The sequence below is a fragment of the Neopelma chrysocephalum genome, unplaced genomic scaffold (assembly GCF_003984885.1).
Source record: "Neopelma chrysocephalum unplaced genomic scaffold, ASM398488v2 Primary Assembly neopelma1_116, whole genome shotgun sequence".
NCBI lineage: Eukaryota > Metazoa > Chordata > Aves > Passeriformes > Pipridae > Neopelma > Neopelma chrysocephalum.
Window position 1 is genome coordinate 3,717,932 of NW_020897778.1, and position 27,974 is coordinate 3,745,905.

General features: G+C 55.4%; 1 protein-coding gene across 1 annotated transcript in view; it reads right to left on the reverse strand.

Annotated features, from left to right (window-relative positions):
- Window positions 1–27,974, reverse strand: part of KSR2 (kinase suppressor of ras 2) — a gene marked incomplete at its 5' end in the record, with an annotated part of 68,932 nt that overhangs the window by 23,120 nt on the left and 17,838 nt on the right. Inside the window, 10 exons of the mRNA XM_027696724.1 lie at window positions 6,017–6,384; window positions 7,170–7,218; window positions 10,201–10,267; window positions 10,577–10,618; window positions 13,340–13,508; window positions 14,916–15,034; window positions 16,291–16,389; window positions 16,552–16,619; window positions 19,466–19,549; window positions 20,168–20,237. Of these exons, the coding sequence (XP_027552525.1) occupies window positions 6,017–6,384; window positions 7,170–7,218; window positions 10,201–10,267; window positions 10,577–10,618; window positions 13,340–13,508; window positions 14,916–15,034; window positions 16,291–16,389; window positions 16,552–16,619; window positions 19,466–19,549; window positions 20,168–20,237 (1,135 nt within the window). The remainder of the gene's footprint in view (window positions 1–6,016; window positions 6,385–7,169; window positions 7,219–10,200; window positions 10,268–10,576; window positions 10,619–13,339; window positions 13,509–14,915; window positions 15,035–16,290; window positions 16,390–16,551; window positions 16,620–19,465; window positions 19,550–20,167; window positions 20,238–27,974) is intronic.

Here is a 27,974-nt window from a genome sequence, read left to right on the forward strand (position 1 = left end):
TCCCTCAGCATCAAGATTTACAAGCCCCAAATCCTTCCCAGGATTTGGAATCCTTCCCAGGACACTGTAAATGTCAGGAGGGTTGGCACTGGGCGAGGTTTGGGAGAGCCGAGGGTTTAAAGCTGAGCTTTATCCAGAGCTCTTCCATGCCCACAGGGAGCAGGGTCCAGGGATGGGAGAGCATCCCTTCTGAGGAGCTGGGCTTGTTCCTCCAGGCAGCAGAGCCAAGCATCAGATATCGCCAAAATCCAGCATGGAAATAAATGATAAAATCAAAACGACCCCCAATATTTAGCCCATGTGGTACAAGAAAGTTATCCAGGAAAATGCAGCTGTAGCATCTCGGATATTCTTCCCATCCCTCACTCTCACACCTTCCCTGTTAATTAGCACCAGATAATTTGTTTCCCTGTTATTAAAGCCAGTTTGCCACAGAGGGAAAAAAAAAACAAAACAACAAACTGTTGTTTCATCTTTAGTGTCTCACATTAGGAGAGGGACTGGGTTTATGTTCCCCCACTGCCAACCAGCTCCAGGGAAGGGCTTGGGAGATGCTCCCTCTTCGGCAGAAATACTCCAAGTTCCTCTGCTGAGGGGCACCTTCAACAAATTAATTCTCTTTATACAGTTCTGCCAAGGTCAAGCTTAATTCCTAATGTTCTTCACTGTTCCCCTTGGTCTTCCTGGCACGTCACAGCAGGGACATAAATCACGGCCCTGGTGGCATTGCCAGTGGCCATCGAGGGGGCTCCTGTAAAGCTGAAGTCACTCTGGCATCACACCACGACAAGAGAGGGGCCAAAACTCAGCTGGAAACATCCGAGGGAGCAAATCCCAGGCTCTTTGTGCCGACTCCAAGTGCCACGTTTGGGCTTTTAACCGAAAACTGAGTAATCTGAGCAAAGCTGCACTGGTGTCCTTCACCCCACAAGGCAGAGGGAGCCCCAAGTGCAGGCAAACTCCAGCCCCAATCTCCTCTCCTGCCCTTCAGAGCAGAAAACCTCACTCCCACCTTCCAAACAACATTCCCAACCCACAGGAGCCACCGGTGACTCCGCATCCAGCGTGTTGATCCCCCCTCTCCCATTACAGACTCGATGAGAACTTGGAGCCTTGGATCAATAAGCATTAAAATCCTCCTTTTTTTTTTTTTCATAGAAGGAACACCCAGAATCCTAAAACATGGTAATTGCTGCAATCCACCACCTTTGTGGGGATTAGAAATTTTGTCCTTTGAAGGACCCCTGGGTGGCTGAGGCTTTACCTCTAATCCCAGACCGGGACCAGGAGCCTGAAAGAGCTGACACGAGCTGAGCCAGGCCTGGCTTTGTCTCATTGAACACCAACAAACCCAGGTTGTTATTTCCCTGGGAGCAGCAAACAGGGTTGTTTTTTCAGTCCTTTCACTTCCACCGAGCCGAGGACTTTGATGCTGTTCCGCTCCACCCGTTCGGCAGCACTCAAAGCACCGAGGCTCCCACTCCTCTTGCTCAGGACTAATTAAGATGAATGTTAACTGTCCCCACCGCTCATTACCCCAGAGAAGATCTATTAGTGGCTCTGATGGAAGTGTTCCTGGGAGTCACCACCTCCCAGTGCTGAAAAATGCTGGATTTCTGCCTTTGCCGGTCGTGTTCAGACACAACTCAGGAACCACAGACTGGTTTGGGTTGGAAGGGACCTGGAAGGTTGGAAGGGACCTCATCTCATCCAGTGCCACCCCTGCCCTGGGCAGGGACACCTTCAGGTTGCTCCAAGCCCTGTCCAACCTGGCCTTGGACACTTCCAGGGATCCAGGGGCAGCCACAGCTTCTCTGGGCAACCTGGGCCAGGGCCTTCCCACTCTCACAGCCAACAATTCCTTCCCAATATCCCATCTATTCCTGCCCTCTGGCAGTGGGAAGAGAGAAGGGAAAAACCACTTGAGGAGAGCAGGATGATCCAGCTCCCAGAGTGGGTGCTGAGACATGGGCAGGGTTAGGGGAGGCAGGAATCTGTGCCTTCTGCTCCCAAAATACACCCAGGAGTGGGGAGAGAGGGGTGGGATCTGAAAGGCACCTCAGAAATACTCTGGGATCATGGAATGGTTTGGGTTGGAAGGGACCTTACAGATCATCTAGTTCCAAATCCCTTCCATTCTCCCAGGTTGCTCCAAGTCCTGTCCAACCTGGCCTTGGACAGTTCCAGGGATGGGGCAGCCACAGCTTCTCTGGGCAACCTGTGCCAGGGCCTCACCACCCTCATAGGGAACAATTCCTTCCAAACATCCCATCCCAATATTCCCTCTTGCAGTGGGAAGCTGTTCCCCTTTGTCCTGTCCCTCCATCCCTTGTCCCCAGTCCCTCTCCAGCTCTCCTGGAGCCCCTTTAGGCCCTGCAAGGGGCTCTCAGCTCTCCCTGGAGCCTTCTCTTCTCCATCACACCCTCAGCAATCCACTACCTCAGTTTCCCCTGCCAGCTTTTCCCCGTGGGATGTCAGTTCTGGAGGGGGAGATTTCTTTCTGCTAATCAGACAATCCTTGAATATCACCAGCAATCAGGAAGGAAAACGTAGGGATGGGAAAAAGTAAAAATAAACCCGTCTATAAATAACCCCCTTCCGGCAGCGCCGGGTGGCTCGACGTGGTGAAGCCCCTTCCAGGGACAGGCAGCTGCTCCCAGGGTGCCGGCAGGAAAGCAGAGATTTCTTTAACAGCTACAAGAAATTGGATTTGGTGGAAAAAAACGGCCTCCAGCGACCACCTCTGGGCACCCAGGAGAAAAAAGGGGCTGCACAGCCCCAGTCCTGCCCCGGGGAGGAGCACAGGGAGGAGTGGGTGAGGAATTCCAGACATCCTGGCTTTGTGTTGGGCAGCTGGGAATGGTTTTCCCCCACTCCAAGCAAAGCCTTGTTTAAAGCTATTCCAATAAACCCACGGGGAGAACTTGAGTCCCTTTGGAAAATTCCTGTTTGAAGAGCGACGCTCTGCACTGCTCGGGGTCATCAGTCTCCCTCCTCTCCCAGTGCCACATCCTGGACCATTCCCAACATCCTGAATCATTCCCAGTATCCTTGACCATTCCCAATATCCTTGACCATTCCCAATATCCTTGACCATTCCCAATCCATCTCCTGCTATATTATCCTCTCTCCAGACTCATTCCCTACGACACCCAAGCACAGCTCCCACCTGTGCCATGGCAGAAGAGTCCCCAGGGCTGTCCTATCCCTTAGGAAACACCTGAAACGTTCATGGAATAGAGAATTCCACACAGTGAGAAGGGTTTTCCCCACAGAAGATGATCAGAGATGTCCCAGGAAGACCCCAAAAATGTTCAACCAAGGACTGTGGGCACGAGGGCAAGGAGCATCCTTAGTTATAAGGATTGGGTTGGACCTGAGAAGCTTTCCACAATGAGGGTGGTCAGGCCCTGGCACAGGTTGCCCAGAGAAGCTGTGGCTGTGGGGGTGGGATTGGAATATGCTTTAAGCTCCCTTCCCACCCAAACTATTCCGTAATCCTATGATCCCTGTGCTGTCACCCTGGAAAATGGGAAGGATGAGACCAAGAACTCCAAGGTACCTCCTGGGGAAGCACCAGCCCCCCTTCAAAGCAGGAAAATTGTGTCTGGAAATCATCCCTGGCTAAGGAATACACACTGATGCAGTCCTGGGCTTCCCAGAAGTTCTCTGAGACTGAGCTGAGTCCCCTTCCAGCATCTCCATGGGCTTTCCTACATCCTCAGTGCCAACCAGCACTGGCCATGAGCTGATTGTGCCCCAGAAATCCCAGCAGGGCAAAACCAAACAGTTCCAGTTGCAATTGCAGAATTATCACAATCCCAGAATCCCAGAAGGGTTTGGGTGGGAAGGGACCTTAAAGATCATCCAGTGCCACCCCCTGCCATGGGCAGGGACACCTTCCACTAGCCCAGGTTGCTCCAAGCCCCGTCCAACCTGGCCTTGGACACTTCCAGGGATCCAGGGGCAGCCACAGCTTCTCTGGGCAACCTGTGCCAGGGCCTCCCCACCCTCACAGGGAAGGATTTCTTCCCAAAATCCCATCTAAATCTCCTCTCTTCACCTTAAAGCTGATGTTGCTTCAGCTTTTGAAGAATGTGGATAAAAATGGGTTGTTGGCCGTAGGCAAAGAGCAAGTGATGCCCAGAGACGCTCCGAGCTCGGGTTATATTTGGGGCAATTCAATAAGGTTGTACTTTGACCTTAAAAAAAAAAGGGACCAAGTGCAGCTGGGAAGAGAAACAAGGCAAGCAGCGCTTCCCAGCCCTCATATTAAGGCATCAGGCTGCTGCAGAGCACGGATTTATTTTGTCAAACTGTCACAAGTGGCACCTTTATGGTTTTTTTATAAAGAGGCATTAGAATAGAAAACACCGCGCGGCTAAAAAAAGAGAAAAAAATGACTGAAGGAATATATTGGGTTTGGTATTGAATATATTGGGTTTGATATTGAATAGCACTGAAAAGCTGAGCAAACAGGGGCTGCAAAGGGATCGGGGAGCAGGCTGGAGACGCTGCGTTTTCCTCTGGGAACAGGGTGTAACACATGGATGGGGGCTCTGACTCATCCATCAATACATGTGTTTGCACACTTTTCCAAAAGCTTTTTGGCCCGAAGCTGGTTAATAGATGGAGATCTGAAACGCTGCTGAATTTTCCCAGATGGCTAATTTTTGGTCCGGAATAAAAGGCATAATTTTCCCAGTCTCCAGCTGGGGGGGGAGAGAGCCAGCCCAGCTTTGGAGTCACCCTGTCTCCTGAGGATGTAATTCCAGGGCAAACACAGCCCATGAACCCATCAGGGCAGGGAGTGGCAGGAGGGGTTGAAAATTGAAATTTGGGTTGAAACCCTTTGCTGTTGCCCAAGGAGCAGAGCAAAGCACCCTCCTCGCCCTGACCCCTGAAGAGCTGGGTGGGCTGGGAGGTGCCACTTCCAAGGGAATGTTAGGAAAGGATGATGCAATATTTCATCACTGATGGCTGTTGGAAGCGTTGCCATCTCACTGCTCCTGGAAATGCTGTCGGGAGGAAAATTCAACCTCACCTTGGGGAAACTTCTCCGAGAGAGAGTCACCCGTGGTGGGATGTGAAGCAGCACTGGGGTGGAAAACGTGGTGTGGGGGTGAAGGAAATAAGGGAATTCTCAGGGATAAATGTACTTCACACGACAGCAGCTGCTCCAGGAGCTGCTGCAGCCTCTTTGCCTCAAGGCCAGCTGGGATTTTGTGGTTGCCCGTCCATTGAAGGAGCACAGTGGGAGGCTCCACATTGCATTTCCCACCAGGCATGTGGGTGATGGCAGGTACGTGGGAATTCTTGGAGACTAAGGAAGCTCTGGAGGTGTTCCATGGTTTGGGAGACCCTCAAATCCCAGCTGCTCCCCAGCAAGATCCAAGAAGCCTTCCAGTCTTCCAGTGCTTAAAGGGGCTCCAGGAGAGCTGGAGAGAGGGACTTGAGACAAGGGCCTGGAGGGGCAGGACACAGGGAATGGCTTCCCATTGCCAGAGGATAGGGAGAGATGGGATATTGGGAAGGAATTGTTCCCTATGAGGGTGGCACAGGTTGCCCAAAGAAGCTGTGGCTGCCCCTGGATCCCTGGAAGTCTCCAAGGTCAAATTGGATAAACTTGGAGCAACCTGGGCTAGTGGAAGGTGCCCCATGGCAGGGGATGGGACGAGCTGAGCTTTAAGATCCCTCCCAACCCAAACCATTGCAGGATTCTATGATTATTCCCGTCCCTGGATAAAACAAACCATTCCTGTCTCAAGCTGCACTCACACAAGAGTGAGCCCGGACAAGAACGTGCCCGGACACACTTTGGTGGGTTTGCTCTCTGCTCCACAGCACGGGGAGAACACCCCTCTGTCAGGGCAGGTCCCTCCACACAACACCAACGCTTGAACCACAGGAAGTTTGACCAACACCAAAGTTTGAGCAACACCAAAGTCTGAGCAACACCAAAGTTTGACCGCTCTGGAAATCAAAAACACTTCCAGCTGAGTACCAGGGCTCATACCTGGTGATGATGGCGAGGTGTGGGGGGCTCATGCAGGCTCCCATGAAGAGCACCACGTTCTCGTGCCGTGTCTGCCGGTAGGCCATCACCTCCCTCTTGAAGGCCTTCAGCTGGTCCTCGTTGTCCCTCTCGATGTCGATGAGGCGGATGGCCACCTCGCCGTGCCAGCGCCCGTGGAAGACCTGCCCGAAGCGGCCCTTCCCGATGAGCTCCCCGATCTCCAGCTGCTCGAAGGGGATGTCCCACTCCTGCAGGAAGATGCTGGTCTGGCTGGCCTTGCGCGGGAAGTTGCGGGCGGAGAGGAGCGACAGGTTCATCTCCTCGAAGTCGTCCTCGGATTCCTGCATCTCCTCGGGGCCTTCCTCGTTCTGGAAGGGGGGGTGGGAAAGGGTGGTGAGCGTGGGGAAACTGTAGATGAGGAACATAACCTGGATCAAACCCCACTGACCCACCTACTGCTCGCTCAGCCCCAGAGGAGCCAGAGGGTCCCTTTGCTTCCAAAGCCAACTGTGTTCTATGTAAAGTTGGTAGAATCCCAGATTTTCAGGGAATCACACAATCCTTTCGGTTGGAAAAGCCCTCTGAGACCATCAAGTCCAACCACTAACCCAGCAGTGCCAAGGCCACCACTGAGCTGTGTCCCCAAGGTCTGTTAAACCCTCCCGGGGGTGGTGACTCCACCACGTCCCTGTGGTTTGCAGGAAGGCATTTATTTACCCCAGGGTTTAAATATGAGGTTGTGACACATCAGAGCATTGAATTAATTCCTCTGAAAGCTGAGTTTCCTCCCACCCTGGCCAAGCTGGGCCACTGCTCCCACCCCAGAATGGCTCTGCCTTTTCCCTTCATGTTTATAGTTTTTGCAGGATTTCCAACAGCCTTTAAAAGCTCCATCCTCACCCTCACCCTCCCTCCTTCCCCTCCACCACGTTTTTAATGCATCTTAAAAAGCCCCCAGTGAATGATAAACTTGAAGGCGCCCACAGAGCCCGCGAGGGTCCCTCTGCATGGGGTGGGGACACGGATGCTTGGCCTTTAATTCAATTATCAGCAATTTCCCTGCACAGCTGCTCGACTTCTCCCCTTCCTGCAAAATGTGCCCCAAGATGGAGATCATATAAAGCTCCATTAAGCACAGGAGCGAGCGTCTCACCTCCGAGGTGGGCTCCACTTCAATTTGAAGCAATGGGTTTCCTTCCAGGCTGTTGAAAGAATTACTGAGGTAAAAAAACAGGTAAAAACCACAGGGAGGTTGGGAATGTGTGTGGGCATCGAGGCCTGATCCCTGCAGCAGGGAGCAGAGGGGAGAAGAGTCAGGTTCACTGTTGATTTGGGACAGCAGCCCCTTCCCGCCCCCCATCCCTGGGTGCTCCCGTGGGAGAGGAGGAGGCAGCAGGGATGATTAAAATGATCCATTCAGGTTGGACATGTGACAATCCAGGATGGGTTTGGTGATGTGGGAGCACACATGGGTCTCCATCCCACCTCCCGAGGGGAGGAGGCTCCGTTGCCCTGTGCCCTGGGAGGTGTCACCCCTGGCCAACCCCAGGGACAGACTGACACCCTCACGCATTCTGACCACACTGGGGCTGGGGCGCGTGGCATTTTTAGGGGTTTCCAAGGTCAGAATTTCAAAAGTGACACTGATTTGCAGCCAGGAGAGAAGAAAACGAGTTTTTCAATTATTTTAGAGAAGTGGAAGTTTCAAAGACCCTCCCTGCAGTAAAAGCACCCAAATTTGATGAGTTTTCCAGCTCCCTGGGCCAGGAGCTGCTCTTTGCCTTCTCTGTTTACTCAGCACCTCCCACCACCAGGGTCTTGCTGCATCCAGCAGTTAACAGGGAATTAGGGATGTTCTGAGTTAGGGAATCTGTTGCAGTAGCTCAGGTGCTTTCAAGCATCATATAAATATATTAATTATTATTATTATTATTATCCATAACAAATAAATTATAATGAATTACAACATCCTTTCCCAGAGACAGCACAGCACAACACTCCGCAGGCCACTCAGACACAGTGGTCTTGTGAGTCCTATCCCATTGCATGGCCTCTAAAGAGCCATAAATCCCAGGGGAATCCAGCTGCCTATACAAAAGGAGCCAATCCTGATTTTTGGAGCAGCAGGAAAAGCCCAGGGCAGCTGCAGAGCATCAGGATGGACAGGTGGTTTTTAGGAGCAGCCTGATCCCCATCCAGGGCACGAATTCCTGCCTCCTCAGTATCCCAAGTATCCGGAGCAGAGGCTGCTGTTTAACCCAGCCAAGCCCGGGGGAACCTCAGTGACTCCCATGGATTGTTTTCAGTGGGAGAAGGGAGAGAGGAATCAGAGATTTCACATATTAAAAGTTATTTCCACCCCAAAATCCTGCCAGCCCTTCACCTGCCACCCTGCTTTAGGCAAAAAAAAAACTTCAGGGCTTCGACTTCACCACTTTTCCAATAATTTCCTGGGGGGCAGTGGCTCCATCCCTGTCCCTCCCATCCCCTCTCCCGAGGGGAGATCCCTCTGGAGTCAGATCTTGTCTGTTAAACTCCTGCCTTGTCAAATCCTCCCAAAATGGCATTTAGCAAAAGGCTCAGCAGGTGACCCCGCAGTGGAAGGACATCAGGGAATGCTGGATTAGGACTCAACCTGCTGGGAAGAGACAATCCTACCGTGGATCAGACTCTGCCTTTCACAGCTGATTTAAGTGCAAAACTTACGGGACTCGAAAATATTGGGGGTGGGGCTGCAAGAACCGCCTTTACTAAAACTGTCTCAAAGAATCTGGTTATCTGCTCATAATTTTATTATCATTTAATTAATTGCTTGGGCTTTGGCTTCGTGGGTTGAAAGCCATTTTTTTTCTAGTTTCTGTGGGTTATAAATGAATCTTCTCTCTTCTCCTCTCAACTCTTCTCCTCACCAAGACATGACCCAGAGCTGGGAGCTGGGTCAGGGCAGCAGCAACACCTACCCCAAAGGCCTCCCTGAGCCCCAGCGAAGCCAGGGGGGCACCCTGGGGTGCCCGGAGGATGTGGGGTTGTGATGGTTTGATATTGGCCTTCCTTGGTGTGGTAGTCTAGGCCTTCCTTGGTGACCAGTTTGTAACCAAGGAAGTGGCCACGTTCCCAGTATTCCCTACGATTTTTACGTAAGCCAGGGTATAAAGAACCACCCTTCCAGTGGTTCTGAAGGCGCAGGTTCCCTGCTGTCAGTTCTCATTGTGTGGGGGAGTGAGGCCTAGTGAGGCCTAGTGAGGCCTTGTAGACCTTGGGAGGCAGAGGGTGTCGGTGGTCATTCAGCACGATTCTGCTGCCCCAAGAAAAGTAGTAAGATATTCTTTTGCTAATTCTTTATTCTGCTAGTTCCTGAGTTGTTGATTGTGCATATCTGTTTTGGTTTTTCGTCCCTTTTTGCCTCTTTTTTTCCTTTTTCCCTTCCCCTTCCCCATTTCTGGGAGCTGTTTGGGGTTTCTGTGGTTATATGTACATAGTATTTTAATTGTATATATCTGTAATATATGTAAAATACATATATATATTTTTTGATATAGCATTTGCTATTCCATTTTTTTTCCTTTGGAGGGTTTTTTTTCGCTGTGGTCTGTTGGGGTTTGGCGAGAGGCCTACAACCCACTACACTTGGTAACCAGGTCGAAACAAGGGAAGTGGCCATGTCCCAATGTTTCATCCTATTTTTTACGTAAGCAAGAGTATAAATAAGAAGGAGAGAGGAGGGTCTGCCCTCTTCTCTTCCATTGGACTTGCAGACAGCAGGTCCCTGCGGCCGGTCTTGCTCATGTGGGGGTGCGGCCTGGTCAGGCCTGAGAGGCCAGTTGTTTTGCCAACTCGGGAGCAGTTCTGCTTTCTTAAGGAAAATATTAAGATTCTTTTGTTTGCTAGCTCTCCATTAGCATATATCTGCTTTTCTGTTTTAGATTTGGGGTGTTGGGGTTCTCTCTTCTTATATGTGTATAGTTCTGTAATTGTATATACGTGTAAATATATATATATATATATTGCTTTAGTTCGGTTTATTTTGGGTCCTTTGGGGTTTTTTTTTCCCTTTTTTCCTTTCCTTTAATAAGAGGGGGGGAACGCTCGGTGTGGTTGGGGGACTTGGTGGGGACCCAAATCCAAACAGCGACAGAGGTGCAGGAGGAGGCACCGCCTGGGAACGGGAAGGAGAAGCCACTCACATGGTGTTGGAGGTGACGGGGTGGAGGACGACCTGCGGGGCTCGGGTTGGAGTCTCAGGCACCACATCTGGAGAGAGGAGAGCGGAGTGAGAGAGGTCTGGGGGGCACCCAGGGTGACTAAACCCTGCTTAAAACCTCCCTTCACCCCCAGGTCAGCTTTAGTTACACCCCAACCCAGGGCTGGGGGTCACTCAAGGCCACCCAACCCCACAGGACCTTCATGCTGCACAGCCCTGCATCAATATACTGCTTTTGGGGGGTAAATCCCAGCCCAGCACAACCTCCCTGGCACAAATCCAGGGATTTAGGAGGGCCAGCCATGCACCCACCCCTCCGGGGGAGATCCCAGCACCCCACGTTATCCAGGGACCCTCACCTGGGAAAATGAACTGCTGCTTGTACTTGTAGTAATGGGAAGCTGGAAAAGAGAGAAGGGGGGTTAAACATCCATCTCCAGAGCTGGAGAAGCTCCAAACTACGCCCAATCCTGCTCCATGAAGCCTCAATCCCGGGGGGAGGTTGTGTGACCCCCACCTGTGTGACCCAACCTCTCCCAACCTCCACCTCTCCAGAGGAAGCCACCCCTGCTGGGTGCCCAGGCCAAAAATTAGGACCTCTGGATGGATTATAACTGGATTTTTGCCCCATCAGCTGCTCTTCTACACCCTCTGGAGGGTGTTGATGTCATCTGTGAAGTCACTGGTGGGATCTGGACACCTGGTTGCCAGTGAAAGGCCGTGGGGTTTGAGTGCTGGCCCTCAGCCAGTCTTTGGGGGTCATTTGGCATCATGGAGACACCAAGGGATGGATTTTGCCACCCATTTTGGCCCAATTCAGCCCTTTTATTTCCATCTTTGGAGCTGTGTCCTTCCTGGGCTCTCTGTCAAGCTCCTGGTGCACTGAAAGAAGTCGTGGGGGCTCCTGCCCAAACCAGTGTTGCAGAAGGGCTCTGGGTGGTGGGACCCTCCACTGGCTCCCCATGTCCAGTGGGCAAAATCCAAGGGCTGGTTCAGCTCCTGTGTGCAGGGGCACAAAGCAAGTCAGAGCTGCTGAGGCCATCAGAGGTTGGCACCGGCTCAAAAACCACTTTGTCCTTAAGCTCCAAGACCCCAAGGACCAACCCTCACCTTCCCCTCTCCAGCTCTGAGACCCTGGAGCTCGACCTCAGCTCTGCAGCAGGACCTGAGCCAAGATCAAAGAAGCCTCGGAGGTAATTCCGGCAGGAAAAGGTCCCCGTGTTGCCATTTCTGAGCTAAAATCCTAATCCCCGGGATGACCATCTTGATGGGATGAACCACGGAGAACTTCAAGAAAGCACAGCGAGTCCTGCTTTGTGTCGGTCCGGCTCCCATTTGGAGCAGGGAATGAAAGCAGGGAACAAGCACATCCAGAGCTGCTGGGGTCTGATCCTGCCCCACTCCATCCCTGCTGGCCAGGAAAACCCACCAGGTCCCCATAAGGGGCCCATTTTGGGGGTTAATTCTGTTGTTTCTGCTTTAAACAACATGAAATAATGCCTCAAAAAGACCCTCGGGGAGGTCTCTGCTCCACAAGTGACACAAGATGGGGTCACCAAATTCTGGACCCTCTTCCCTGCCCAGGGAGGGTCCAGAGCTGGACCAGCAGGTGGATTGGGGATGTTGATCGCTCTGATCCCCGTTATCCCCCTGTGGAGACCTCAGGATGCTTCAGCTCCGGCTGGACCACCACACACCGGGTTGTACCAGGATGGAAACCCACTCAGGAGTTCAGTGGCACTGTGGATTGTCCTCCCAGAACGTGGACACTCCAGAGCTTTGGCTGGAAAATCCCAGCCTCACGGGTTGGGGTGTTCAGAGCTTCCTCCCAGCTCCTCCGCTGTCCTCCTCAGGCCCCTCCAGTGCCCCTCCCGAGTCCTGGGCACTCCAGTGAGGGAGCCTCGGGCGTGGCTGCAGCCTCTCCGGGCACACCAGGACCTGCTGCTTGCTTGTTGGGGTTTTTCCAGGCTTTTGGAAATGTTTGTTTTGTTGTGGGATGAATTCTGCCAGTCAACTTCCTCCTCTTCTCCCTCCTCCTCGTCTCGAGCTCAGGGCTTGTCAGGAGGGAAGGGCGGCATCACCGGGGTGCAGCAGGACCAGCAGAGCAGGAAGGTGCCACCTGGTTCCTCTGGAGGAATTCTCCTGACCCCTCTTCCTACTGGACCAGTTCATTAACTGCTGGTTTGGGGGTGCAGGAGGGACCCCAAACTTCTGCTCCAGCAAAGAGGCCTGAGGTCATGGAGCACAGAGGGGCCACCAGCCCCAGGGCAGCCGTGGGTGCTTCAGCACCTCAGGGATGGGTCAGGGCCAGGGCTCCCCCTCCTCTCCACTCTCTAGGACTTTTTTGGGGGCGGCTGGAGAGGCTGAGGACAGCTGGGCCCCTCCACACCGCCAGGAGCGATGCTGAGCTGTTCCTCTCCAGGAAGGGACCTTCCCTGGAGCAGCAGCACTGCCCCAAGGCCATCCCAAAGGTGGACAGGCTTTGAGACTCCCTCAGCCCAGGAGAAGCTATTTTTTTGGTCATTTAATGTTGTAACTCCTGTGTCCTGCAGCCACCAGGACCCACCTGCCCCTCCCACCATCCCTGAAGAGCCTGATCCTTGGCTGTCCCTTCTCCAGGAGCAGATGGGTCCCAGGTACCCAGGGGGACAAGGATGGGACAAGGATGTCAGACACCCCCAGCATCACTTCCCCTCCACTATCACCCTACATGTGCTGCCAACAAGCTTTTTGGGGGCCCATCACCCCAAAGACACAGAGAAGTCAACCCAAGGAGCCCTTGGAGAGGGGGTGAGACCTTGATTTCCGTTTGCAGTTGAGGCAACGAGCCCTGGAGAATCCAAGCCTGGGAAGGATTTTGTAGCCTCAGGAGCAGCAGGTTGTGCTGGCTCCATCCTTGGGAGGCTTCCAAGACCCAACTGAACCAAACCTTGGGCTCTCACCCTTCTTCCAGCCGGAGCTTTGATGGAGTCTCCTCATCTGAATTCCCCTAAACTCATCCTTGCTGCTCATTGCCGCTTCCACCTTTTCCCTATCCCGACATAGGCCCAGAGGGAGCAGCTCCTCACCCTGAGGACACCCTGGGGGCACGAGCCCCTCTCCCCAGACGGACGTGGAGGTACCTGGCAGGTTGAACTGCTTCTGCTGGCGCGGGCACTGCGGGGAGGGGTGCAGGGGGGACGGGGGTGTCGCGCTGGGCGGCAGCGGCGGCGCCGGTGACGAGGGCGTGGAGGACGTGGTGGAGGAGGGGTTGCTGCTGGAATCCGGCTGGTAGGGCACCGGGATGTGGTCCTGCAGGACACAGGGTGGGAGAGAAGAAGAGAGAGGGGCCAGTGAGAGCAGTTGGTGACACCCCAAAGGTGCTCCAGGGCAGAGGACCCCGGGGACAAGGGACAGCTACACGGGTCATACAGCCGTGGAATGTCCTGAGCTGGAAGGGACACCCAAGGAGCATCCAGTCCAACCCCTGGCCCTGCACAGACACCTCAACAATCCCACCCTGTCCCTCAGAGCGTTGTCCAAACCCTCCTGGAGCTCTGGCAGCCTTGGGGCTGTGCCCACTGCCCTGGGGAGCCTGTTCAGTGCCCAACCACCCTGTGGGAGAAGAACCTTGACCAGCTTTGTCAGGGACCATCAAATTCCAGCCTTGTTTTATTTGTAACAATAAATTCCTCATTTACTCAAGTGTCTGGTGGTAGCAGAGGCCTCAAAACACCCCAAATTCAGCTCGGACCCAGAGACTGAGAGGCCACAATGGAGCAGGACCAGAACAGGAGGACCCAGCTGGTTTAAAAGTGCTGATTCCATTTTATTTTTAGAAGAAAGAACCCTCTGGGATGCATCCCACAATGGGAACCCCAAGGGGCGAGGGGTTTGCAGTTCAGCTCGTCCTCCCTCACCACCAAGCTCGCCCTCACCCTGCTCCTTGAATTAGCACCAATCCATGGGATTACTGGATTAATTGGAGCCTCCAAGCAGGTTTATAGGCGGCTCCTTCCCAGGTGCTGACATCCATAGTGGTGGATGTGCCTGGGGACACTCGGGGACATCTGCAAGGTTTGATCCTGGCAGACCCTGAGGGCTGGGAGATTCCCATCTGGATCCATGTCCATGTGACAAGAAGGACACTGAGGGGCTGGAGCGTGTGCAGGGAAGGGAACGGAGCTGGGAAGGGGCTGGAGCAGCAGGAGGGGCTGAGGGAGCTGGGGGGGCTCAGCCTGGAGAAAAGGAGGCTCAGGGGGGACCTTCTGGCTCTGCAACCCCCTGACAGGAGGGGGGAGCCAGGGGGGGGTCGGGCTCTGCTCCCAGGGAACAAGGGACAGGAGGAGAGGGAACGGCCTCCAGCTGTGCCAGGGGAGGGTCAGGTTGAATATCTGGGAAAATCCCTTCATGGAAAGGGCTGTCCAGCCCTGGCACAGCTGCCCAGGGCAGGGGTGGAGTCCCCATCCCTGGAGTGGTTTAAAACCATGTGGATGTGGCACTTGGGGCCATGGGTCAGTGGTGGCCTGGGCAGAGCTGGGGAAGGGTTGGACTTGATGATCTTGGAGGCCTTTTCCAACTGGAACAATTCCACAATTCCATGAAAAGCTGCCGATATTCAGGTGCGGCAGGTCTGGCCCCCTCTGGCAAGGGGTGGGCAGGGGGGGTGGGCACGGGAGGTGGGCACAGGGGGTGCTCAGGGCTGGGGGAGCAGCTCACCTTGTTGAGTTTGTTGGTTTTGGGCAGGGTCTGGCTGACGTGCAGGTCCGAGTACCGGGGCGGCTTCCGCAGGGGGTTGTTGATGTCACAGGGCACCGACTCTGTCCGGACTAACCTCGCTGGATTGGGAAGGGACGGAGGGACAAAGGGGATGGAGAGGAGGGGGAGAGAGAGGGAAAGACATCAAAGCTCTGCAGGAGCCCTCGGGGTCACCCTGTGCTTGCAAACCACTCTGGAATCGCTCTCCAAAGCGATTCCTTCCCCCTGGCACCTCCGGCTCGGATCCTGCCCTAGGATGGCAGCTGGGCTTTGGGATCCCCTGCTCCCAGGCTACAGCCAACCCTCCCGGGATGTGGGGGGCTTAAAGCCCCTCATGGTGGGCTGTGAACTGCCCACTTCTCCCCCCACCGAGGGGCTGCAATTTGAGGGGGGATCAGCAGCTGCCACAGCCATCCCCAGAGCTGAGGATCAGCCAGCACTGGGAGGAGGCACAATCCTCTTCCTCCCCACAGCTTTTTTTGGGATGAGGGGAAAGAGCTGGCTCTCTTTTTCCCCCCTTTTTTAGGAGGGAAAGCCAGCCTGCAGGTTGGGGGGCTCAGGAATGGTTGGTGTGAAAGACAATGTGTTTAAGAGCTGGGTTTGGGGGGGTTTGTTTTGGGGGGGCAGAGCTATGTCACTGGTGCTGAGGCCACCCCAAAGCCACGCTGCTCCCTGTGCCCACACTCAAAGACACCGTGGGCAGCTCCAGCTCTCGCATCCTCACATCCCACAGCCATAAACTCCAATTTCTGCCCATCCCAGGAGCCCTGGAAGAGTGGGATCTTGCCTCCCCTGCCTCCTGGTCAGGGTTTGCAGCAGCTCTGAGCATGACGGGGGGGGGCCTTCAACCCCTTCCACCCAAATTTGCTGCAGGGAAGGGCCTGAGGGAGGGGAGGGGGGTGAAGTGGAAGCTGTAAAATTGCCCCCTCCGAGGCACAACGTCCCCACTCGTGAGGTGCCACCAACACGATCCACTCCCCCGCCATCAAACCAACAACATCTGTGGTGATATTTAAACACAAAGCCGCAGCTTTAAGAGCTCAAAATTCAAGGCAGCAACAACTGGCAGGTGGTCACAGTCCTCTGGCCGTCAAGGGGCAGCCAAAATCTGGAAGAGAAGGGGTGGGGAAGCGGCGGCCCCGTCGTTCCTGCTGCAAAGTTCTCCCTCCTCTGCGGGTTTTAGGACGGATTTTAGAGCGGGATAAGGCAGCTCCGAAAGCACCACGAGCATCCACGTGGCCACATCCCCGTCGTGGGGGGACCCCCATGCACCGCTTTCGGGGTCCCACCGTCCGCCCTGAGCAAAAAAAAAAAGGCTAAAACCTGTTGGACTTACCCCGTGCTGTGGGGAATCTGAAAAGAAAAGGAGGCAGGGGGAGGGTGGGTGGAAGTGGTTTGCAATGCAAATCTGCCTCGCCCCGCACGGCTCGTCTCCCTACAAGCGGAAAAAACGGTGGGTAAAGTTTTCCCAGAGCGCCCGAAGCGGTTCGGGAGCCTCCCAGGGCCCGGCTCCCGAATCGCCCCGGGGGGCTGCTGGAAGTTTTACCTGCTGGCAACGTCCCGTGGAGGCACGAGGGGGTGGGAGAAAGGCCCTTACCTCCTCGGTGGATGATCAGCAGGTGACACGGAGGGGCCTCTTTGGTGCATTTGTTGTGGCACTTGAGCCTGGCAGGGGACAGAGAGAAAAGAGTGAGGGGCGAGGGAGACACGGAGCATCCCGGGATGGAGAGGGATGGAGAGCACGGAGGGACGGGACAAGGGGGAGCGGCTTCCCGCTGCCAGAGGGCAGGGTTAGATGGGATATCGGGAAGGAATTCCTCCCTGGGAGGGTGGGGAGGCCCTGGCACATATTCAAGGATTGTCTGATTAGCAGAAAGAAATCTCCCCCTCCGAAAGTGACATCCCCCCGGGAAAAGCTGGGAGGGGAAACTGAGGGAGCGGCTTGTGACGGTGTGATGGAGAAGAGAAAGCTCCAGGGAGACCTGAGAGCCCCTTCCAGGGCCTAAAGGGGCTCCAGGAGAGCTGGAGAGGACAAGGATGGAGGGACAGGACACAGGGAATGGCTTCCCACTGCCAGAGGGCAGGGTTGGATGGGATATTGGGAAGAAATCCTTCCCTGTGAGGGTGGTGAGGCCCTGGCACAGTTGCCCAGAGAAGCTGTGGCTGCCCCTGGATCCCTGGAAGTGTCCAAGGCCAGGTTGGAGCAACCTGGGCTAGTGGAAGGTGTCCCTGCCCGTGACAGGGGGTGGATCAGATGAACTTTAAGGTCCCTTCCCACCCAAACCCTTCTGGGATTCTATGAATCCGTGATGTGACGTGGAACAGGGAGCAGTATCAGCCCCTCTCTGCCCCTGGAAAGGTGACTGGATGGGAGGCCTTGGCCGTGCCCAGCCCCTGGGGGTCACTGCCTGAGCCAACCCTCGGGAGCCCCGGGGGCCTGGGAACCCCACGATTCCCAGGCAGCAGCTCAGGGACAGGGAGCAGCCCAGGACGGAGCAGGGTGGGCTGGCTGGCAGGACACGGGGGCTGCACTCCCTGGGCAAATGCATCTGTTGGGATGGAGCAGCACAGGAGCTCCCAAGTCGGGCGGCACTGCCCAGCTCCCCCTTTTCCTGCTGGCTGTCAAGGACCAGGCACCCACCAGCTGGAGGGTGCCCCAAATTGCCCCTCCTGCCAGTGTTGGCTGAAATAAAAGGAGCAGAGCCCTGCATGGGGTGAAGGTTCAGTGGGAGGTGCCCCTGCCCGTGGCAGTGGCTCAGAACTAGATGGTCATTACAGTCCCTTCCAGCCCAAACCATTCCATGACTCCATGAAACCCCCACCCTTCCAACCACCAAAATTCAGGGGCAGTGGAAGGGGAGGAAGCAGCTGCCCTGGCCCCTGATGTGTCTCTGTCATTGTGCCCTCCCCACTTGGCTTTCTGAGGGCCATTTAGCCAAAATAACGAGAGCATTTACGGCTCCACTGAATATCCTGTGGAGCTTTGCCTGGTTCATGGAGCCGGGGCAGGAACCCGTGGAGGGGCTCACCCCTGGGTCATGCATTTAGGCATCAGCAGACTCCCCAAAGCTCCCCATTCCTCCTTAATTAGGCATGGAAATGCATCCCAGGCTCCCGCTCTGCCACGGCTGAGGAAAGCCATGGGGGAAAAGGTAAGAAAAGGAGGAAAGGATTTATAAAAACAAGGGGGAAGGATGGAAGGAAAAAAAAAAAAAAGGAACGGCAGCTCCAAGTCAATGAGCTGGGTAATGAAAATTCAGGAGCTGTGCGTGTTAGCTTTTATTGCAAAGCTGTTCCTAGAGGGAAAGGCAGGAATTAATTTGGTATTTGAGGCTTGGGGGGTTTGGGGTCTGGTTGTTTGTTTTACCTGCTGGTTCCCCCCTGGTTTGTGGGGGAAGCGGTGCCGGGGTTGGCTACGGCAGAACCGGAAAACCTAAATACCTGCGCTCACCCCGACTTCATACAGCCAGGGAATGGATTTGTTCCTTTCTGTAGGATTGCAGGGAGCAGGACTGACACAGCCAGAGCCACAGCATTGCTGGGGCAGGCACAGCATCCCTGTTCCTGGCAGGGACCAGGCACAACATCCCTCTTCCCGCACGGAGACCAGGCAGGGTTTGCAGGCAGCAAAGCCTCCAGTTGCTTGAGATGGACTGCAACAGGAATCACCCCTTTAAAACCTATGGATTTGATAATATCACTTCCAGAAAGCCACCCCCAGCTGTGGAGTAACCAGGCATTTCTGGTCAGGTTTAAATCCCAATTTCCCAACTCTTCAGCGTTTAATCAACGGCAAGAGCGATCCTTGTCACCCCACAGCTCCAGCCAGCTCAGATACCTGCAGACAACAGGCCTGTTCCCAGCTCCCAGCCCTAGAAAGGGCAACCCTGTCTCCAGCAGCAGCTTGTCTAAGAGCTGGTGGCTGTGTGACACTGTCTGAGCTGGGTTCTGCTGGATGTAGAGCAGTGAAGTGGCCCCAGCCTCTTTGCCCAGTTCTCTCTGATTTTACAGCCTCTGTCCTTTGCCTCGTGGCTGAATTGGGATTTAGGGTGGGTTGGTTCCTCAGTGCCAGGAAACAGAGACCCCCAAGGAAAAAGCAGAAGCTGCAGCCCAAGGCTGGAGGTAAAACCCCCCCGATGCCCAGAGCCAGCCCAGGCCGGTGCATCCATCCCCATCTCCTGCAGATAATTCCACGTGGAACACGTGATGTGAGGAGCTAAAGCCAGGCCAAGGATGGCAGCGAGCAGGGGGCACTGCCAGGATCTGACTCAGAGCTCTGGTGCCAGCAGAGCCGGGCTCTGGTGAGCGGCATCGTCCCCAAGGACCCCCCCGACCTCAGCCCTGCTCTGGGCTGGTGTTCACCCAATTTCTCGTCTCATTAAAGCTTCCTGGGAGGATGAGCTGCTCGGCCTCCTCACGCCCAAGTTCCTGCTCGGCTCCACCAGCAAATCCCAAATTTCTCCCCTCCCAGGCTTGAGGAGCGACCCCAACAGCTCCAGCCCCCGCCGTACTTGCAGTTTTTGCACTTTAAGCCGAACAACATTCCTTTCCCACAGACAGTGCAGGTCTGAGACATCCAGTACTTGGTGGAAAACCTGCGGAGGGAAACACAGAGAGTGGGAAGGGAGGGATGAAGCCACACTTATCTCCTGAGCCTTGGTTTATCCTGCCCTTGCTGCCTTCAAACACCGCTGCGGGTGCTGAGGAATGTTTCCAGGGATGCCAAACCCCAAACCTGACCCCACTCTGGTTATGCAGAAGGGCACAACCTGCTCCAAAGTGCTCCGAGCCAGCCAGGATGGGCATTTGCCACTGGCTGGCTGCGGCTCCCCAGCTTTGCCCACCCCGGGCACCCCCCAAAACCCCTCCTTGCCCTGAGGACCGGAGTGTCCAGCCCATCCGTGCCCCATCAAACAGCAGCACTGAGACCATTTCCAGTGGTTTTCCCTCTTCAGGTAGATGTGGAAGGGCAATAATCCGGAGATGGGGAATTTGCTGAGGGTTGGCAAGGTCATGGATAATACCCAGCTTTTATTGGTAGCGACTCAGGCCTTATCTAACCCAGATCTGAACTGAAAGGGAATTGAACTGGGCTTTTGGGACAGCACAGCACAGCACGAGAGAGATGGGGAAGAGTCCTGAGCCCCCTGCCCTGGCTCAGAGATGGAAAGGGAGATATTCCTGCCCCCGGGAGCATGGTAGGGTGGGAGTACCTGTGTTTTATGGAGTTTCCCAGATCCCGCCGGGGGATCTGCGGGGACCAGCGAGGCACTGACAGCGTATCTGCAGGAGAGACAGGGCAAACCATCAGGGCAAACCAGAGCCAGGGTTCAACTGTATGGGGAGAGCAGCAAAGGATGCACACCAACAAAAAAAAAATGGGGTTTTCCTGATATTTCCCCTTGGAGATGCTTCCCTTCGGGAAAGAAGAGACCTCTGGGCTTTGTGTTTGGGTGTGAGGGAAAGGAGGGGGGGTCTCCTGTCCCCCCATAACAGCCCCCAGCACCCAGTTTGGGCCAGGGAGGTGATGCACCCATGTGCAGGCAGAGCAGGACTGTGAAGCTTTTGGAACCACGTCATGATGTCCAAACGGGAAAGGGAAAATAAAGCTGGAACAGCATCTTTTGCACTTTTTAATAAGACATCATATCTGGCGGCGGGGGCTGAGCAAAAAGCCAAGTGTCAGGCGGTCAGGAGGAGATTCCACTCGTATTCCAAGAGAAGAAGAGAGCAAAAAGCAGCCTCGGTGCTCTCCTTCCGTGGGAAAAGGAGGGAGAAAGGGTAAGGAAGAAGAGGTAAGTTCATTAGCACTGGAGCAGGACGTTAATTAGCAGCGTGGCCGCGCTCGGGCTCCACATCCCCCTTCAGCCTCAGAAGGGCAGAGTCCCTCCTCTTCCTCCCGGAGAAGAGGCCACAGAGAGGTGGGAATCTGTGCTGGGATTCAAGGGCTGGATTTTCAATAAGGGATTGGAGAGGTTTCCCAGGCCCAGGCCCCAAAGCCCAGCACGAGCCGAGGGCCAAGCGGCACAGCCCAACGTTTGCTCCGTGTGCCGGCAAATCCCCGGGCAAACACGCGCTGGATATTATCCCTGGGAGTCGGGAGAGCCACTGTTTGCTCCAATATCCCATTTTAATATAGCAGGCGGAGGGAAGCTCTAATTGCACTCGCCTGCTGAAGGTTACATTTACATCCTGCTTCCTGTGCCAGGGACCAAGTCCTGGGAGCATCCTGAACTCCATCCTTCTCCAGCACCATCCTAAAGTGCCTCCTTCTCCAGCATCATCCTGAACTGTTCCTTTTCAACATCCTAAAGCGCCTCCTTCTCCAGCACCATCCTAAACTGCCTCCTTCTCCAGCATCGTCCTAAACTGTTCCTTTTCAACATCCTAAACTGCCTCCTTCTTCAGGATCATCCTAAAGTGCCTACTTCTTCAGGATCCTAAAGTGCCTCCTTCTCCAGCACCATCCTAAACTGTTCCTTTTCAACATCCTAAATTGCTTCCTTCTCCAGCATCATCCTAAACTGCTGCCCTTTTCCAGTGTCATCCCAAACTGCGTCCTTCTCCAGCACCATCCTAAACTGCCTCCTTCTTCAGGATCATCTTAAACTGCCTCCCATTTCCAGCATCCTAAAGTGCCTCCTTCTTCAGGATCATCCTAAACTGCCTCCCTTTTCCAGCACCATCCTAAATTGTTCCTTTTCCAACATCCTAAAGTGCTTCCTTCTCCAGCATTATCCTAAAGTGCCTCCTTCTCCAGCACCATCCCAAGCTGTCTCCTTCTCCAGCACCTCCCTCCAGCAGCTGCTCCAGCTCCTTCTCTCACTCTGCTGCATCTGTCCCGGACATTCCACAGGCAAAGCCAGCAATGCAGATGTCAGATCACAGAATCATGGAATGGGACCTTAAACCTCACCCAGTGCCACCCGCTGCCATGGGCAGGGACACCTCCCACTAGCCCAGATTGCTCCAAGTTTATCCAGCCTGGCCTTGGACACTTCCAGGGATCCAGGGGCAGCCACAGCTTCTCTGGGCAACCTGTGCCAGGGCCTCCCCACCCTCACAGCCAACAATTCCTTCCTAATCTCCCATCTATCCCTGCCCTCTGGCACTGTGAAGCCATTCCCTGTGCCCTGTCACTACCCATGTCAAAAGTCATTCTGCCTGATTTTTCTGAGCCCCTTCCAAGCCAATGAGGGGGGATTGATTTCCCCATCCCTGCCTTGGCTCTTTCATCCCACACCAATATTTTTGACCCGTGGTTGTCCCCAGCCATTGAGACAACCCACCTCCCACTGCCCCAGCGCCTGTAGCCTCCCAGGGGTGGGAAGTTGGTCCCCAAATCCTGGAGGTGACACTCCAAAGAGTGTCACCACTCCACTCCCGAGCCCCATCTCTCCCTAAACGTCCCCGTCTCATCAGTAAATCACATTACACAAATGAGTTGTCATCATTCCCCCTTCCAACCCCGGTCCCCGAAGAACTAAACACCCGGGCAGGAACAGCTCCTCTCCCAGAATTAAATTACATCCTCCGCTTTATCAGCCACAATTTATTTTCCACTAAACTTTCAGCTGGCCTCAATTAAATCCTGCCAGCCCGGGGAGGGGGAGAGGGAACGGAGGCAAAGGCGGCTGCTGAGCCTTTTAATTACTTTCTAAATGTGCTCACTGCAAAAAGGTATTAAAGTGTATCGGGGATTTTGATCTCCGAACACAAATGAGACCTGCGTGATTCGCGGCTAATTACGCTCATTAGAGGCAGCGATACACGTTGGATGGCGGCGTTTAACAATAGACCCGCTGTTTGCAGGAGGGAAAAGCAGCCGAGCGGGGCGGGAGGGCAGGGGAAGGCACCCCAGGGCCGCAGGGAACAGCCCCGAGAGTTTGGGGAGCTGCGGGGTTAATTGGCAAGTCTTTGCCCTTTAACCTGTGCAGTGAGATTCCCACCCGGAGAAAAAGCTGCTTCTTCTTGCCGGTGTTAAATTGGGGTGATAACCAGAGGGAAGGTGAGGAATATTCTCACAGAAACCCCCCGGATTGCCACAATTAGAGGTAATTGCGACAAAACCCTCCGTGAGCACGTCTGGCTGCTGCAGGAGGGGGGGCCAGGCTTGGTCGTGAGGACCCCGGACTGGAGAAATGCCAGACCCGGGGGCAGCGGGATCAGTTGATCCTCGCAAGCTTTGGAGCGTGACAGCGGCTGCCTCTCTGCCTCCCTCTCTCCCTCCTCCTCCTCCTCCCCGCAGCAGCCACGCCGAGCTGCTCCCGACTATTGATGTCTCCCGACCTCCCCTGCCCGCGTGTCAGTCATTACTTAAACCTTTATCACCGCAACCTTTCCTGCACGGCTTCAAATTCCAAGCTCTCCTCGCTCTTCCCGTCGCATAATTTGCACACACACCCCCCCCCAACCCCCCCGCCCGCTCTGCTCCTCCGGGATGGTACTTAACGGGCACGAGTGGAATTTCCCAGGGAAGAAGCAGCCCAGGGCGAGCCCCCATCCCTTTGCTGCCTCCCCAGCACCCGGAGGGACTCCCAAAAGCCAAATCCCGCTCCCCGATGTCGCGACACTGCCCCCCCCGGTCCCCCCTTCCCACCCAGCCCATCAGGGCGGCGCAGCCCCCGGTGCCAGGCGGTGCCACCCTCCACCCCAAAACCACCCCAAAATCTCCGCGGTGCCTTCGCCGCAGCGGCAAAGGTCACAGCTCCTGCACAGCTTATCCCTGAGTCAACAGCCGGAGCTTGATGGGATCAGATGTGCCGGGAGGAGAGCGGGGAAGGGGGGAAGCCGAGCGGGCAGAGGGTGACAGCCACCTCCGGCGCGGCTCTGACAGGCGACGCGGGAGCAGAGCCCTGCCAGCCGCCTCCCCGGCGGTGACAGGCAGCTGTGACAGCCACCGCCGGTCCCTGAGTGGCACCCGCGCGCCTCGGAGGTGACGGGGACCGCGGCCCTCCGTGCCCCCGCTGCCACCCCGCCAGCGGCCGGGGGGGATGGTTCCCGTCACTCCCCGGCATCTCCCGCATGGAGAGGAGCAGCTGGAGCTTCCCTGCCTCGTTATTTTGGGTTGCCACCCTCCCCGGGGGCAGAGCAGGAGGGCAGCGATGCCCTCGGCGAGCAGACACCCTCACCAAGGAGGCCAGGAGCATCACCAGGGGTGGCCCCACAGCGATGGGGACCACGTTTGGTCACAATTTTCCCCCCTTCTCCATCTCCTGGCACCTTTCTGGGCACCCAGGGAAGTGGTTTGAACATATTCTCCATCATGGAGACAGCCTGACAAACAAACCCTCCTCCTCCTACAACAGCAAAGGGCATCAGGAGATGTTCCCATTGTGAATGGGATGGATCGAACTGATGGAAGTGAACTTGGAAAGCATCCCGGGCTGAATCACTGCAAGGCCAAGGAATGGCCAGGAGACTTTGCACTTGTCTGTAATGTCCTACAGACCTGTGTCTACCCCAGGCTGCCATCAAAATGCTCTCAGTGCCAAGCCCAGGGTGGCTGAGTCCCACAGAGAGATGATGGGGAGACACCGGGGTGTCTCCTCCCAGGAAAGTTCAGCATCAGAAGAGATCCAGTATCAGGAGTATTTCCACCCCCACAGCCCTGGGGCAGAAATCACAGTCCTGAGCCAAATCACAGTATCAGAACCCTGGAAAAGTTTGGGTTGGAAGGGACCTTAAAGCTCATCCAGTGCCATCCCCACCATGGGCAGGGACACTTTCCACCAGCCCAGGTTGCTCCAAGCCCTGTCCAACCTGGCCTTGGACACTTCCAGGATGGGGCAGCTTCTCCAGGCAAGCTGTGCCTGTTCCAGAGACACTGTTCCCATGTCTCACCACCACCCTGATGGTGGGAGGTGCTGGCAGAGGTCACTGCTCACATGGTGCCAGCAGGGGAGCCGAGCACACCAGGGAGATGCTCTCCAGCAAAGGGTTCAGAGCCCCTCCCTGGGACACCTTGGTCCTTGCTCACGCTGGTTTTAGGGCCAAAATAGGATGGGGGAGATCCCTGAATAGCTCAGCTGGAGCAACACTCAGAGCAGCAGCTCCAGCAGCTTTCCCTCCCCAGGATATAAAATCCACGTGGGATTCAAGCCCCAAAGGGAGTCACCCGTTCCCTCCATTGGTGCACATGGCAAACACTCTGCACCGAATTTGGTCCAGTGGAAGGTGCTCCTGTCCATGCAGGGGTTGGAATGAGATGGTCTTCAAGGTCCCTTCCAACCCAAACCACTCTTGGCTGCCGTGGATCACAGCCAGGCCCAAACCCAGGGGCTGTGGGTGGAAAGATGATCCAGCGGGATGGAACAAAACCTCGGCCGTAGCCGAGGGGATCATCCCCAGCAGGCAAAGAGGGCAGAGCTGTTCTCAGAGCGTCTCTCTGGGAAGAAAAGAGTCTCTCCCTAATCCCAGCAGCTCCTCTTTGCAGCGTGACAATCCTGTTTGTGCAGCTGGAATGTCGCGTTCAGCTGCTCCACTGCCTTGGAGACTCGCGGTGGGATTTCCCCCCTCCCAGTTCTCAGCCTTGCAGGCTCAATTAGGCTCACCCAGGCTGAGCTGGGTTCTGTGGCTCCACACAGCGTTGCCGGGGTAGGAAAACCTCTGGAGCCTCGCTGCTGGCTGGGAAAGCCCCCGTGGTGAGGCAGCCAGATGTGGCCAGATGTGGGAGCTCCCAGCACACCTCTGGAGTGCTCCTGGCTTGGCCTGGCAGCAGGGGAGGTTCAGGGAGGAGGAAACCACTGATGGGCACTAAGAAATGTTGGGAATGAAGGTGGTTTGAGCCAGGACAGCGTTAAGGGGAATTCTCTTCCCACACTGGGGATGGGATGCCTGCGGAGTGGGGCCGTGGTCTGAATGGAACCCACTGCCTGCTCCTGTGCCCCATGGCACCTTCAGTGCTCTGGGGTCCTGCCTGGTCCTTCCCAGCAGAAAGGCTGCATTTAGGGCTCCTGGGCTCCCACTTGGACCCACTGGACATCACCCTGACTCCCTCTCCACCAGCCACACCCACCTGAGGTGACCCTTCAGGGGCTCTTCCACAGATGGTCGGGGGCTGAGGGGGCTCCAAGAGCTCTGGTGGCATCCCAGCCCTCGCTGCTGGCTTGGCCATCCCTGGTCACCCACCCAGGCCCCTGGTGGGCACAGCCAGGCTGCTTCCCAGGGCAGGGGGTCGGCACCATAACCTGCAAATCCTTGGCCACAGAGCCAAGAGGAAGAGCCGGGACCAGGACTGAGGAGAAGTGACCACCAGGGACAGCACCGAGGGCACGGGATGGAGCTGATGGGCAGGGCTGGGAGCTGGGCATCACCTGAGACCACACCAAACCAGTGGGCACTGGCTCTGCAGGGACAAACAAAGGCTTGGAGGGGTCACTTCCCGTGACTCCACGTGCCAGGGGATGTTCCACGGCCCTTGCCTTGCTCCTGGGATGTGGGAAGAGCCTTTGTGCTGCAGGAGGGTTACGGAGAGACCTCACACGCAGCTTCAGCCTGGGGACAAGGGGTGGGTTGGTCCCTCCTGCTGCACAGAAAGGCTTGGGTTGGGTTGGCTGCTCCTTTCCTGGCTTGGAAGGGCAGCAAGGAGGGACATTCCCTGCTTGGCCACGTGCCCAGCTGCTCGTTTTTCCCAGTGAAGTCACTCACAGCCTTGTTTCGGCCCTTTCCTTCCACCCAGTTTTGTTTTACGGGGTCCAGGGTGGGAATGACGTTGTTGGCCCGTCCTGGAGGACTCCAAGCAGGTGACCTGAGCTGGGTCCACGTGGTGACAGTGCTCTGGCAATGCCAGTCCCCCCCAGGAGCACCAGACAACGGAGACACAAACAGGACCTGCTGGTCCTGAGCCTTTACAATAAAAAGGAGAAGGTCCAACCTGACTTCTGGGTGCTTAAGCCAAGACATGGGGTGTCCTAAATCCAGTTTCAAAGTAACAACGTGACTCTGGCCGTCACTTGGTCACTGGGAGTGACCAGATGCACCCAGAGAGGTCCTGGATGCAGGACAGAACATGTTCTGTCCCTCAGTCATGGGATTGGGCTCTTCCAGGGCCAAGTGAGAGTTCAAAGGCACCTCAAAAGTCTTTGCTTCCCCTTTTCTGCTTCCCCTCCAAGAGCTACTAAGGGAAAACTAATTCAAACCCCAAATTCCCAGGGCTCCTGGCCCCGTGGGAAGGGGACTTCACCCCTTCTGCCACTTCCTCACGAGGGGCAGCTCCGATCCCTGCTCCCTGTGAGCAGCCACAGGACCTGAGGGAAGGGCTGGGGCTTTGTCAGGAGAGGGTTGGGTTGGATCTCAGGAAGAGGTTGGATCTCAGGAAAAGGTTGGATCTCAGGAAAAGGGCACTGAACAGGCTCCCCAGGTCACAGCCCCAAGGCTGCCAGAGCTCCAGGAGTGTTTGGACAACGCTCTCAGGGATTGTTGGAGTGTCCTGAGCAGGGCCAGGAGTTGGGCTGATGATCCCTGTGGGTCCCTTCCCGCTCAGGATATTCCATAATCCTACGATTCCATCAGCAAGATCTGTGCTGCAGGAGAAAGAGGCTCCTTCTGCAGCTCCCTCCAGCCCTCGTGCTCTGAGCAAATCCATCCCATCGGGGCAAAGGGTGTTAAAAACACGAGGTGTGCCCCTGCCCTGCCTGGCAGAACTCCCACACAGATGCTGATCCTGTGGGATGCTGATATCTCTGGGAATAACATCTGAGGCAGGCAGTTGGATATCTCTGGGAATAGCATCTGCCTGCAGAGCTCCTGCCAGGTCCCACTGTCCCCAAAAGGCAGAGGAAGGGGAGGAAGAGGATGGTGGGGAGGGCTTGGTGGTTCCTCAGCGATCCCAAAGAGCAGCTGAGGGGAAGGAAAGGGGGGAAGGAAAGGAGGAAGGGAGAAAAGGAAGGAGGGAAGGAAAGGAAAAAGGAAGGAAAGAAGCAGGGAAGGAAAGGAGGAAGGGAAAGAAGGAAGGAAAAAGGGAAGGAGGAAAGGAAAGGAGGGAAGAAAAGGAGAAAGGAAAGAAGGAAGGAGGGAAGG